The sequence below is a fragment of the Camelina sativa genome, chromosome 1 (genome assembly GCF_030686135.1).
Source record: "Camelina sativa cultivar CO46 ecotype springtype chromosome 1, ASM3068613v1".
NCBI lineage: Eukaryota > Viridiplantae > Streptophyta > Magnoliopsida > Brassicales > Brassicaceae > Camelina > Camelina sativa.
This window is the reverse complement of record NC_141880.1, coordinates 14,050,394-14,063,676: the sequence shown is the minus strand read 5'-3', so window position 1 is coordinate 14,063,676 and position 13,283 is coordinate 14,050,394. Positions and strand designations below refer to the sequence as shown.

The following is a 13,283-nucleotide window of genomic DNA, read 5'->3' as shown; positions in this document are numbered from 1 at the left end:
TTTGTGCTATTTGTCTGCACATTTTCTGGTTTGGGAACAATAGGAGTTCGTTGTAATACAAAGCGACTAAGTTTGTTACACAAACTGTTAGCTGCTTTATTGGAAATAGATTTCTTCTTAACCATAGGCATACAGATTGTCTTTTCCTCTTTTACCAGATCAGTTTAAGTGTTTAATATCATAATCAATATAATGAAATGGATACTAGTATTCTGGCACATTCTGTTCATCAATGCAATAATCATGGATTAGATAGTATCCTGTAATTAGACATGTCCCAAAAATAAATAAGTGAAGACAGAATATTTCAATCACCGTAGTTGCAGTCTTGCAAAGCTTACGTAACTGGATAAAAAATGATTGTACAGGCATAAGATACAAGTTTCAGGAATGTATCGCCTTTTGTACAGACATCTGCTAGGGCGATAGAAGAGACCAGTTACTATTGCCACTTCCAAAATGGTATTCAGGGCACTGGATATATGTTTACACAAGATTCCCAGGCTGAAAAGGTAAGTGAGATTTCTACAAAAGCTAAAAAATCAATAGAGTCTTTCTGGTGCTTTGCAGTTTCAACCTTCTTCGATTGTTCATCAGGAAGGACCAGCGCTACCAAAAGAACCACCCAACTTGACTTGAGAAGCTTCGTTCAGACTTATTTTAATTGTTTGGGTCTGCGTTAATCTATATATGTCGATACATTCGTCGAGATCCGCTTCACATGTCAGTAGAACCCACTCCTTATCATCATCCAGGTACTTAAGATCAAACCAGGAAACGTCATCTACGTTGAAACGCCGAGCAATCTCTTGCTGCAGCTCTCTGAAGCCGCAACTCGGGAGCAAGGTAAACCGTATTCTAGCCTCACCAAATGTCGCTTTCACTTTGATGGCACCTCCAGCTCTTAAGCTCTTGTTGCTACTACCCGGTAATGAAGGTGAATTTTCAAGAACACGAGGCTCCTTTAATGTTTTATGGCTCTGAGTTCTTCCAGGACAATCTGTTTCCTCCTGATTCACTTGATGCAGTTCCACTTCGCTATGAGCTCTATTTAAGGCCGCATCAGCATCCTCAGAAACTAGAATGTTTGCAGTGTTCTCATTATTGTTGCTTGAACCAGAGCTCTTGGTGCAAGGAGATGATGGTGACCTTGGTGCTGTGTTTTCCTCAGCCATAATACCGTTTTCAGTTTGAGCATTCAAATGACTTGACTGTTCATTACTCTTCAAGGAAGGGCCATTACTGGACATATTTGGGGAGTTCAACTCTGGGAAGCTTGTATAGAATGAATCAAGTTGGATAGTGCCCTGCGCACCTTGAACAGAGTCCATAACAAGTTGGAGTTTCTTCAACGAATGCCCTACCTTCTTGATTTTCCGGGAGGGCCATCGCATTATTCCGTGCTGCCTGCATATCCTTTTCAAGGTAGTTGGACAAACTGCAACATAAGAACGAGACCTTGACACATCACTGTCTGAGAAAAGGATAAAATGCATGATGAAAACGTTTTTAGAACACGCTGATCCACTGCCACATAGAAAGAATCTAAGACAATACCGGTTTCATCTTAGACTTGTCTGTTTATACTGGCCATGGAATTTCACATATCCTAAAGCTTGTATCTTTGTTTTATATATTCATTTGGGATGTATTGGGTTGGACTAAGGAACGTATTGGTGATGATTTTCCTAAGATACAATAAGAATCAAAATTCATAAAGAGTGGAGCTATCTCTCCAGCAGTGTACAACAATTTCTTACCACCAATGCTCTTGGCTGCATCCTTGAGGCTTCCAGCAAAGTGTTGTCGAAGAACCTCCAAGCCAATGGTCTTTTCTGTTTTTGTTCTTCTCTTTTCTCCAGATCTCCTACTTTCTCCAGGTCTCCTACTGCCTAACATATTTTTCCCACCAGTCGAAGGTGTTTCAGTACTTGGACCGCTGTCGACTCTGAGTCCTGATGTTGATGCCTGCTGAAATTGCTCAGCTTCTAAAGGAACATTATTGGGGCTCGGATCAAGCTGATGGTTCTCCCGGCCAGATGAGAGCTCTTTGGGATCTTCTTTCTGGTACTCCCAGGAGAGTGATACATCTTTACCCTTCTCGTTTGCCTTTATCATGTGGGATATCCATGAGGATTCTTGCATTTGAATTCCTGTCAGAGTCTCTGCGGTTTCTGCTCCACTTACCGGGTTTTCTGAGAAGAGCATTGTCTCTCTAACAGGCAATACGACTTCTAACTCTAGATCTTTGTCAATGACAAGATTTGAACTCCTGAAATCTTGCTGCAGCGTCACAGATAGTGACCTGAGCATCTCCTGTTGCGCTTCAGTGTTGAGGCAGGCTTTTGGAAAGAAAAATTCCAACACAAACTCAACTAAGCCAGATTTGCTCTTTAATGGGACTGCTAAAGCAGCATGTAGTCCAGATATCTTGGCGTGGTGGGCAAGAGGGTAGTTAGTCTTGCTAAATGTGGTCACTTCTGGCACAAAAAACAGCTTGGTGGCCTTGAATGCTTTCCCAACAATGCCTTCCCCCTGGAGCAGATGGTGTTCAGAGCATGCCTCCCAAAAACTTTTGCTTTGTTCATCTGGGACAGAGCAAGCAGAATCGGTTGTTGAAACACATTGAGAGAAGTTCTCATCAGAATGTCGTGAACCACGTTTCCCTTGCGGTGCACACGGGGCCCATGACAAAGCTAGAGGCAAATCATATGATCTGCAGACTGTGGCCAAGAAATCTTTTATTTCAGGTAATGCAGCACAGTAGAAATCACTATAGACCTGCAGAAACTGAAACACGAGGTATGACCTTAGCAATGCATATCGTTGTTTCTAGGTGCTGAATGAACTAGAATCCAGTTAATGCACCTCAGAGCTTGGAGTGTTCAAGTTACTTGAACTCCTTAGATCAACAGCCTGCAAAAATAGCAATGTCTTTAGATTTCTAGGATCTACGTAATTTGAGGTAGAGGCAAGAACCAAGAGGAAGAGAAAAACCTCAAGAGCTTTACACATCTTTTCAAGTTCTTGACGGTAATTCATCTTCTGAGTTGTTGTGACGATCTCAACAACACCCAAACAAATCCCACTACCTCTTTCGAACACAGGAAGGGCAAGTGACCCACGAACATCACACTTGCGGGCTTCTTTAATGCGTGGATATTCATCTCTTCTAAAGAAACGCACATCAGGAGTCCACTCAGGCAACTTCTGCAAGAAAACACGACCGGGAAGACCCACATAATCGTTCATACCCTCATCAGCCGGGAAATTATAAGTCTCTGAAACATGTCTGTATTCAGCAAGGCTGGAGTATTCTTGGTTGAATAAATGTGGCTGAGCCCAAGTGGTCAGAAAGCTCTTCCCTTCCTGCTGAACTGGCACCCATATCTGTACCAGGAAGTCCTTATCTTGCACCGTCTCATTAAGACCGCTAATAGCTTGTAATAGTCTCTCCTTCACAGATGAAGAAGGGCCTTCACTTGCTCTTGGAGCAATCCACCAACCTTTTCCCAACTCAGCTTCTTCGAGCAGAAACTTTTCAGCCTGGTTAAAAGATTCTTGATTCATTGATTCGTTGTTCTCTGTTTCTTCATTATCTTGAGATGGGTTCTCACCAAAGCAGAGGAAAGTGCTATTGTCATTCATGGCGGTAGAAGCTGAACCAGATTGTTCAGCCTGGTTCAAGTTCTTACTATCTGTTGTCTGTAGCCAACATCCATCAAACAAGAGCTCATCCATAAAATCCAAATCCATGGCCGCGTCAGGGAATGCCCCAAAGCTAGAATTAGGTGAAAACCCACCATTTCCTTCTCCCCCATCGCCACCACCATCATCTTCCATGTCTAAAAATTCCTTCTTTTTTTCTTTCTATTCTTTCAATCTTAACATCTAACAGATCCTACCAAATCTACAAGTCCTCAGAGACTGTGCTAGTGTGCTTAGTTATTCTTCTTCATGGACCAGACAAGCATAAGCCTCTTAAAGATGAATAGACACAAGACAAACTCCTCTCCTTGTAATGTCCAAACTCAACCTGAAAAAAAAGGTTACAAAAACATTATCAAAGACCCAACCAAAGAACAAGAGCAGAGAAGAATCAAACTGTTGTTATCAAAGTACTTTTTCCAAAGAATGAAATCATAGAAGAAGCAGCTTCGCTTTCAATGGAGAGTTGACTTAAGATGGTATCAATCAAAGTAGAGTGCCATCCAATTTCAAGTACTAGATTCTGGAACATTAAAGCTCGTTTATCAAACAACTCAAGTAAAGATTACTACTAGCTTATAGATAATTGAAAACGAAATCAAATCTGATTGTCTATGAAAGTGTAAGATTTCAGAAAGAAAACCCTCAGAAAACATTCTAAATCAAAACCCCCAAAAGAAACTTTAAAAGAGATTTAGTAAAAGAATTTCACCAAAAAGTTACTAACTTTATCAAGATTTGTGACACAGAGAAACATAAAAAGCTTCACTTTAGATTTGTAACCAAAACCCAAGAACACTTAAGAGAAAGCACTGACAAGAAGAAACACAGATTTGGTTTTGCTCTGTGTAAATTAAAAAGATGTTGTTGGCTCACTCTGTTTCTTCATAAACAAAACACAAATCACATAAATGATAAGCAAAATCAAATCTTGGGAATATTTATATATAAGGAAAGAAAGAAACCTGTGAAAGTTCTTATCACAAAGCAGCTTCTCTCTCTTTTGTTGAGTGGTGTCTTCTTCCTTTTTTTTTTCTCTTGTTCCGGACACAAGTTACCTGGTGAAGGCAAATGATGATTAGACTATTTTAATCTCAAAACCATGTGAGTATGGGCTTAAAGATTCTTTCCCAAGGACAGACAAGTGGACCCGTGATAAGAGCATCCACTGTTCTAATCACACTTATATACAACTTTGTCCGTACCTGCTGCAATTAAAATATAAGTAAACAGCACTCGATCTTTGGTTTCTCAAAGACAAATCAATCTTCTCTTCTGCAAGAAAGATCAAAGAAGGAAACAAAAAAATTAAAAGGAACGAAGTTTGTAGTTTTTGGTTTTGAGGTGAGATGATAAAAATGTTTTTCTTAAATCGTGTGGTTGGTGTCCTGCTCTCTCTCTCTCTCCTTGTTGCCCCCTAGTTAAATATTTCTATTAATGATATAATATAAGATTACTATTGTTAATCATTTGTGGTGATTACGTATGCGTACTTTGTTTTATTTCGTCGGTACTTTGTTTTATTCGGCGCTATTCATTTCATTGGTTATAGAACTTAGAACTAGGCTGTATCAATGAATGAATCGGTCGGATCAAGCAAGATTCTTATATTGAGCAGGTTCGTGTTGAACAGGTTCCTTCATTGAAAGTTTGACCTTTAAGAGTTTAATTTAGTTTCTCTTGTATTTATATTCTTTCTGACATCAGCCCTAGTTTAAAACAGTTTTGCTAATCAAAAAAAAAAAAATGTTCTCCGATCGGTATACAATTGCATCATTAGCGGAATGATATTATAAGATTCTACAAAAAAAAAAAAAATCGTCGTCACACAAACATTTAGCTTACAACGAGTCAGGTTATCTTAGATGTTGGGTGCTAACTAGACAGGTTGTGAACATCCCAATATTACATCATTTATGATTTTATCTGAACTGCAATAAAAGAAAAAGGCCAAAGTAAATAAATCCTTTTTTTTTTGCTTTTTAAAAATCACTAAGTGACTAAAACAAAATTGAGCAACGATGTAAGTTAAGTCGTAGAGTCACATGCTCAGTTTCCAATCGGACACTAACACAGGATCCATATACATCGTAGGTTCATCATTAACCAAATTTAATGGTTAAACTAGTCTATTTATCTATATATGTGCGTAATTACATAATCTCCAAAGAGCCAGGCTTAAGCTTTACTTAATGAGTAAAACGGCTCTCAATGATTTGAGGAGCCATATCATCCGATTCTCCATTAGCCGCGTCCGGGACATGACCAAATCAAAGGTCATTAAACTCTTTAATTACTCTTTATATCCTTAAAAAGAATTAAAATTATATCAAATACAAATAGTTGAATCCTCGTGTAATTCACAAATATCATTTCAATAGCTATTTTATCAAATATATATATACAGAAGAAGATTATATAATTGTGCACGACGTCTCTCTCTTTCTCTCTTTCTAATATTTATAATTCTTATCTTTTTTCGCTCTAGTCCGGCAGGCTCTACACATGTTGCTTTAAGGAAACAATAATATAATCTCACTTCGACTACTTAACAGATTTGGTACCATCCTTGTGAATCTGCTCTCCGGAATGCAAACTTCTCCAAGACATGTAAGTGATTCTGTTCAAGTCCTGTCATGCTTTCTCACTTTAGACTTTGTGATTGTAATCATTACATTCTCTGCCATTGCCAATTTCTTGAAACACAAGTCACAATTGTTTTGAGTTGTTGTTTCTCTCCTGTTTCTAGGTTCCTGAGATAATAATTGGAAAAGATGTTACGGACTTGATGGATCCAAATCTGAAGGGAGATTTCTCTAAAGAAGAAGCTACCGTAATCTCAAAAGTCGCCTCTGAATGTTGCAACGCTTGAAGCTTTACAAGCTAAAACACAAGTAAGGATGCTTACTAACTCTGTGACAGTCATTGTATTCTTCATGATTGGTTTTTAGTATTCATGTTATATAAAAGCTGATCATTTTGCTTGCAGGTTCCAGCTGCTGAAATGGTTGAACTGGGAAAGCAGCAAGATGTAGCATCTTCCGGTCAACAACAAGAAGCTGAACCCTTGCAAGAAGTAAGAAGGAAAACTTATTATTGTTGAATTCTTAATTTTCCTTATTCATCATGTTATAAAAAACTGATCATATTGCTTGCAGGTTCCATCTTCTGAGACAATAAAGCAGCAGAAGGAAGCATCATCTTCGAGTCAACAGCAACAAACTTGAACAATGAATCTTCTGATATCATAAAAACTTTGTAACTCTTCTCAGATTTGTAGCTTTGTTGGTTTTAGATTGACGGTGTTTTGTGTATTTTCTAACAACTTCAAACATGTTTATCTTGTTGCATGCAAAAATCATGCATAGTACATCGATATTTTTGGGTCACATATACTCACACGATGAACAAAATACAACATGAACATTTTTATACAAAAAAATGAAAATATACAATTTCCGAAAACAACAATTTCAATTTTTTTTAAGCATATGAATTAATTTATTAAAAAAATGTTTAACATTATTGGAGTCCATCTTATTATATTAACATGATCGTGACATGTGTCAAATATATTGATTAGATGTTGACACATGTCAAAAATTTCAAAAAAATTAGATTTACAGAATTTTACATGTTTATATTTTAAAAAATTTATTTTTCTAAATCATAAAGAAAAACTAAAAAAATCAATATATTTTTCACTAATTATCTTATAATATAAAACTTGATGTCAAAGTTACTCATAAGAAGCGATATTCTCGTAATCCCACCAACAACTAGTTTTTTGTTACCTCTCTCCTCCTCTCAGCCAAATATCTCCTCCTCTCGCAAAAACTCTCCTCCTTTCGGTGAAATCTCTCCTTTTTTCTGTGAAATCCTCTCTACTTCTCTTCAAAGGAATTTTAACATATCGCTTATCATCTCTCCTTCCCCGGCACCCTAGCTTCTCCTCCTTACTCGTCTTCTTCATTTTCGAAGTTTTTTTCAAAATATATATATTTTTTTTGAAATCCTCGATTCCTCGAAATGCATTGCGGGAGTAATATTTATGGAAAAAAAGAAATAATTTGGGCCTTAAATTGTTGGGCCATACATATTTTTGGGCTTTTTGTATCAATATGTGATGTTATGAAATATTTGTGATTATGTGGTTCAAATATTTAAACTCGCAAATATCATATAAATATGAATAGTTTGGTGATACAAATTATACAGCCTGTGTAGTTGGTTTCTTGGCAAAAAGATAAAACAAGAAAGCAACAGGACAAATTAGAGAAAGTTCTAACTTCGTTAAATCCATAAGCTCATCAGCTTCATGAAGCGCTTGTTGAGAATTCTGGCAGTGATGGTGTTCTTGATCTCACGGTCAATATACTTGAAAAGTACCGATGGCAACACATGAATCTGATTGTGGTGCAGATTATTACGCTGTTTCCAGATGGCGTACAATACTGATTGTGCAATCAGTTTACGCAGGATAGGTGGCGACCTGTTGTTCTTAACCTGCGTCGAAGAGAGTAAATCAGACCATGTAAGAAAAGATATGGGTGCCTGTTCCAATCTCCTGCTCACTGCATTCCATAGGAACAGAGCATAATCACACGACAACAACAAATGATCTCTTGTTTCAGCATGAGCGGAACAAAGAGTGCATGATGTATTGATCTGCAGACCCCAGTGCTCAAGTCTGATTTTTGTAGGCAGACGATCAAGGTTTGCAATCCACATAAAGAAAGCATGTTTAGGTGTGGCCCCTTTGAACCAAACAGAAGTGTACCAATCGACTGTAGCCGCTCTCGGTCTTAGCACATACCAAGTTTTAGCTGAAGAGAAGCCATTGCAGCCTTTGTTATCTACCATCCATTCATAACTGTCTGAACCTTTCTCATCACTTGGCTTGTCTATACTGGTTAGATGCACATGAAGGCTCAGTGTCTGCTCAGATCTCGGATCTGCCAACTCCAACCTTCAGAACTGCATGCATCAGAAACCTTTGCATTTAACTCAATTCTGAGGTCTCTAGGGCCGTGACTGCCAATGGTTTTGATCAAAGGGCCAAGAGGTGTCCAATTGTCAAACCAGAAGCTGGCGAGCCTGCCATTACCAATGTTACATTTGAGAAATCTCTTAGCTAGACCTTGTAGCCTTAGCAGGCACTTCCAGTTCCATGAATCAGTGGGTTTTTCAGACAAATTCCAGAAACTTGTTGTATTGCTGCAGTTGTGATGCTTATGCCAGGCAACCCAGAGAGAGCCACTGTTAGAAAACAGGAGCCAAATCATTCTTAAGCATAGAGTTCTATTCCACTCCGCAAACCTCCTTAATCCCAGGCCTCCTTCATTTTTTGGCAAGCAGACTTGAGACCAAGCCACTTTCACCATTCCTCTCTTATCGATACTACCAGACCAGAGAAAACTTGAACATAAAGATTCAATTTTCTTAATACAACAAAGAGGGAGAATGAAGGTGGATATCCAAAAGTTAACAGTTCCAGAAATTACAGATGCAATCAGTTAAAGTCTGCCTGCAAATGATAGAGATCTGGTAGTCCAGGAATTGAATCGAGCTGAAATCTTCTCAATAAGAGGGGCGTATTCTGCAACTTTTAGCTTTCTACTCATCAGGGGCAGACCTAAATATCTAATAGGCAGAGACCCACATGTGAATCCATAACTTGACAAAGCATTGGATTCGAATTGTTTCAAGCCTGCGTGAAAGAGTTGTGTCTTCTCCCTATTCATGTGCAACCCTAACCAGCCTGCAAAGTCCTCTATAGTTTCATAAATACTATGTAAGGAAGAACTATTCCCATCAAAGAATATCATCACGTCATCTGCAAACATGAGATGGGAGATCTCCAAATCGTAAGTTCCTGGATGGTAGGATATATAACCCGATTCTTACCTTGGCTAATACAAACAAATAAGGCGACAGAGCATCCCCCTATCTCAGACCCTTAGTGCTCTTAAAGAAACCACCTGTTTGCCCATTACTGAGATTGAAAAACTAGCCGTAGAGATACATTCCTCGATCCATCCAATGAAGACCTCTGGAAAGTTGACAGCTCTGAGGGTTGAAATGATAAAATCCCACCTAACTGAGTCGAAAGCCTTCCTAAGGTCAACTTTTAACATTGCAATGGGTGGGATGTTCTTCTTACTATAGCCCTGGACAATCTCTGTTGCGAGTAGCACATTCTCCAATAGAAGACGGCCTGGCAAGAAAGCTGATTGGGAATGACTGATAATATCAGGGAGGATATCCTTTAGACGTCCTGCAAGCAATTTAGAGATAACTTTGTACATTTTGTTTAGGCAAGAAATTGGTCTAAACTCTGTCATGGTAGAAGCATTCGGGACTTTAGGGATTAAGACCAGATTAGTAGCATTCCATTGCTTAAGTAATTGACCAGAGGTCAAAAACTCCTTAACAGCTTCGGTCACTTCAGCTCCTATAATTGACCAACACCCACAAAAGAATTCAGCAGTGAAGCCATCAGGGCCGCTAGCTTTATTTCTAGGAAGAGGGAAAAAACTGCTTTTATTTCCTCACTAGAGAAAGGGGCAATGATATTGTTCCGCTGCACATCAGAGCATTGAAGTTAGGCTGATCATTCTCTCCCTCCAAACTCCTTTGAAAATACTCGATACAATGATTCTGAATTTCTGTTTGACCTTCAACACGTTCACCATTGCCATCGATCAGATAATGAATGTGATTCATTGATTGTCTTGCTGAAGCCATTTTGTGGAAATAAGATGTGTTTAAGTCTCCTTCCCTTAACCATGTGACTCTTGACCTCTGATAAAAGAAACTCTCTTTTGCAGTCGCCAATATTTGCCACTTCCTTTGCATTTCCATCTCATTTTCTACATTGAGTAAGTTTGGATTAACTAACATACTGGATTGAGCAAGGATCAGTCTCTCATGTGCTTCCTCAGTTCTCTTCTCCAAGTCTGAATAATTCTGTCTTCTAAAATCTCTGATAACTTTCTTCAAAGTTTTTAATTTCTTGGAAATCCTGAACATTGCAGACCCCGCTACATTCAAAGAGAACTATTCCAGTCCTATCAGAGACACAAACTCATGGTTCTTCAAGAGGTAGTTGTAGAACTTAAAAGGCTTCCTTGTTCTAGGAACTGCTGCATCTAGTCTTATCCCACAACTAGAATGATCTGAGAAATCCAGAGCCCCAAACTCACCCAGAGAAGATGGAAACACTGTCGTCCACATGTCATTTACCAAAATATGATCTAACTTTTTTGCTACTGGTGCTGTCTTCCTTTTGTTCCACCAAGTGAATGAGTTACCTCTGTAGTTAAGATCAACCAAAACAGCATTAAACAGCGATTCTCTGAAATTTCTAGTGGGCAAGTCCACATTTACACTGTCAGCCGTAGAGTGCTCAGTTGGATGGAGTATTTGATTGAAGTCCCCCAACACTGCAAAAGATATAGATATAAAGATATCTGTCGGATATTCGGCAAAATTAAATCTAGGGTTTTAGGTACAAAAGATATAGAGATCTCTATGTAGGCTTGGACATTCGGGTTTTCAGGTTTTCGGGTTCACCCCTATAGTACCCGATCGGGTTTTATATACTATCGGGTCGGGTTCGGATCGGGTTCCTTCGGGTTCGGGTTTTGTTTGGGTATACCCGAAACTCAAAGAACCCGATCGGGCTGTCCAAAACCTGATCAAAACCCGATTATGTTCAAAGCAATGCAATGTCAAATGTTCAAAGCAATGCAATGTCAAATGCTTACAAAGGTGACTTAAATGCAATGTCAAATGTTCAAAGCAAAAGAAAAAAGAAATTCAAGTCTCAGTCAAACATTCTACAAAGTACAAATCATTGAGAAAATCAACTTGAAATCTTCCAAAACAGCTTCTTTCATTCTTTGGTTCACTTCTCTTGTGCATCTTCCCTTTGGCATGTGAATAACTTAAGGTCCTTCTGAATCACTTCCATACTCTGAAAAAAAAATAATTACAAGCATTGAGAGATAAGTTTATATTAACACCAAAAACTTAAGATAGTAAGCATTAAGCAAGATTAGAAACAAACCTCTTTCAAGTTCATCCTCATACTCAAACTCAGCAAGAATTTGTGCATTTGTAAGCACAATATCTTCAAACTTAAGGTCTTGTTTGAGCCACTGTTCTGTACACATCAGAATCTCCACCATATAGTGTGTGAGACAACTTCTATATGGGTTTATTATCCTTCCACTAGTGCTAAAAGCACTTTCATAAGCAACTGAAGACACCTGCATAGCAAATAAATCTCTAGCCATCTGAGATAAAATAGGATACTTGCCACTATTGACTTTCCACCAAGAGAGTACATCATACTCAATTCCCATCATCAATTCAGGATTCTCAACTTCTTCCCTGAGATAAGTATCCAACTCATTTGTGTTTCTAACTCCAATCTTTCTAAGCAATGTATCATACTTATGGTACACTGGGTTGTATCCATCAAGCTCATCCTCCATGGAGTCAAATACTCGATCTGTTTGTCTATCTTGAGTACTCTGAGTTGAAGACTGAGAATGAGAAAGTTCCTCATTTTCTCTTGCATCGTATCTTGTAGTATATTTGTTATACATATCACGAAAGATGCTCAAAACTGAATTATACAACATCGTAGTTGTTATACTCTTTTCCCCATATAGCTCCTCAAAACACAAATTTGCATACTGCATCTTCTTTCTCGGATCGAAAACACTAACAAGTACCAACATCTTGTTGATGTTCTTCATGCCATCCCAGTACTTGTCGAATTTGTCAAACATCTTTTGTGCATTTACATTCACGTCATTATCAGAACTATGACAAAGCAACTGAAGCTCGACTGCTATGTTAACTATCTCACCATAACACTTGTATGCATTCATAGTCGTAGATGCAGATACAACCAATGTCGCATGGTAGAAAACTTGGAGAAACTTCACTAACCTTTCAACCTTACGTCAATCATCTCTCTGAGGAGGTCCAATCCTTTTCACTCCATTCTCAGTCTCTAAGAAATGATCATAATACAGCTTATCTTCAAACTCCATCCTATCAAATGCTCCATTGAACTTTAACGCCCTATTCAACATCAAAAATGTCAAATTCCATCTAGTGCAGACATCTAGTGGCAAACTACCTTTTGAAAACTTACCAGAATCTACTCTCAGCTGAAATGACTTCCTCCTATTTGGTCCTCCTCTAACATATGAGATTGCATTGCCGATTGCAGTCACACTTGAATCAATCTCAGTCAGTCCATCCTTCACTATCAAGTTAATGATATGTCCAGCGCATCTCATATGCATAAAATCTCCACCCAAAACCAGAGAATCCTCACTAACTAAAGAGAAAGCAGACTGAAACTGACTCAAAGCACTAGTATTAGTTGTTGCATTATCAACAATAATAGTAAACAACCTTTCTATCCCCCATTCAGCTAGACATTTCAGCAGTGTATTGGCGATTGTTTTACTTCTGTGATCTTCGACATGCTTGAATCCTATAATAAGCTTCTTTAGACGCCAATTCTTATCAATGTAGTGGGCAGTTATAAC

At 38.4% G+C, this 13,283-nt stretch overlaps 1 protein-coding gene, 1 long non-coding RNA gene and 1 pseudogene across 8 annotated transcripts; 1 reads left to right on the top strand and 2 right to left on the bottom strand.

The window, feature by feature from the left end:
- Positions 1-305: 305 nt before the first annotated feature.
- LOC104791364 (protein NLP1) lies at positions 306-5,225 on the bottom strand. 7 transcript variants are annotated; one of them, XM_087458578.1, is made up of 6 exons: positions 4,914-5,225; positions 4,674-4,766; positions 2,998-4,036; positions 2,810-2,916; positions 1,761-2,723; positions 306-1,438 (listed from the first exon to the last, which is right to left on the bottom strand). In XM_087458578.1, the coding sequence occupies exons 5-6, from the start codon at positions 2,311-2,313 to the stop codon at positions 594-596; spliced, it is 1,398 nt and encodes a 465-aa protein (XP_087314704.1). In that variant the 5' UTR covers positions 2,314-2,723; positions 2,810-2,916; positions 2,998-4,036; positions 4,674-4,766; positions 4,914-5,225; the 3' UTR covers positions 306-593. The 7 variants fall into 7 exon arrangements, with proteins under 7 accessions (XP_087314704.1, XP_010515539.1, XP_087314697.1 ...); XM_010517237.3 differs by having other exon boundaries at positions 1,761-2,790; positions 2,869-2,916; positions 4,914-5,172; XM_087458571.1 differs by lacking the exons at positions 4,674-4,766; positions 4,914-5,225 and adding exons at positions 4,123-4,231; positions 4,436-4,657 and having other exon boundaries at positions 1,761-2,790; positions 2,869-2,916.
- Positions 5,226-6,136: 911 nt separating this feature from the next.
- On the top strand, positions 6,137-7,176 carry LOC104791359 (uncharacterized). Its single transcript, XR_768897.2, has 4 exons — positions 6,137-6,318; positions 6,458-6,602; positions 6,698-6,784; positions 6,867-7,176. It is a non-coding gene; the product is annotated as an uncharacterized LOC104791359 (long non-coding RNA).
- An 825-nt stretch (positions 7,177-8,001) lies between these two features.
- LOC147949909 (uncharacterized) lies at positions 8,002-12,611 on the bottom strand (annotated as a pseudogene).
- Between the last annotated feature and the right edge of the window lie 672 nt (positions 12,612-13,283).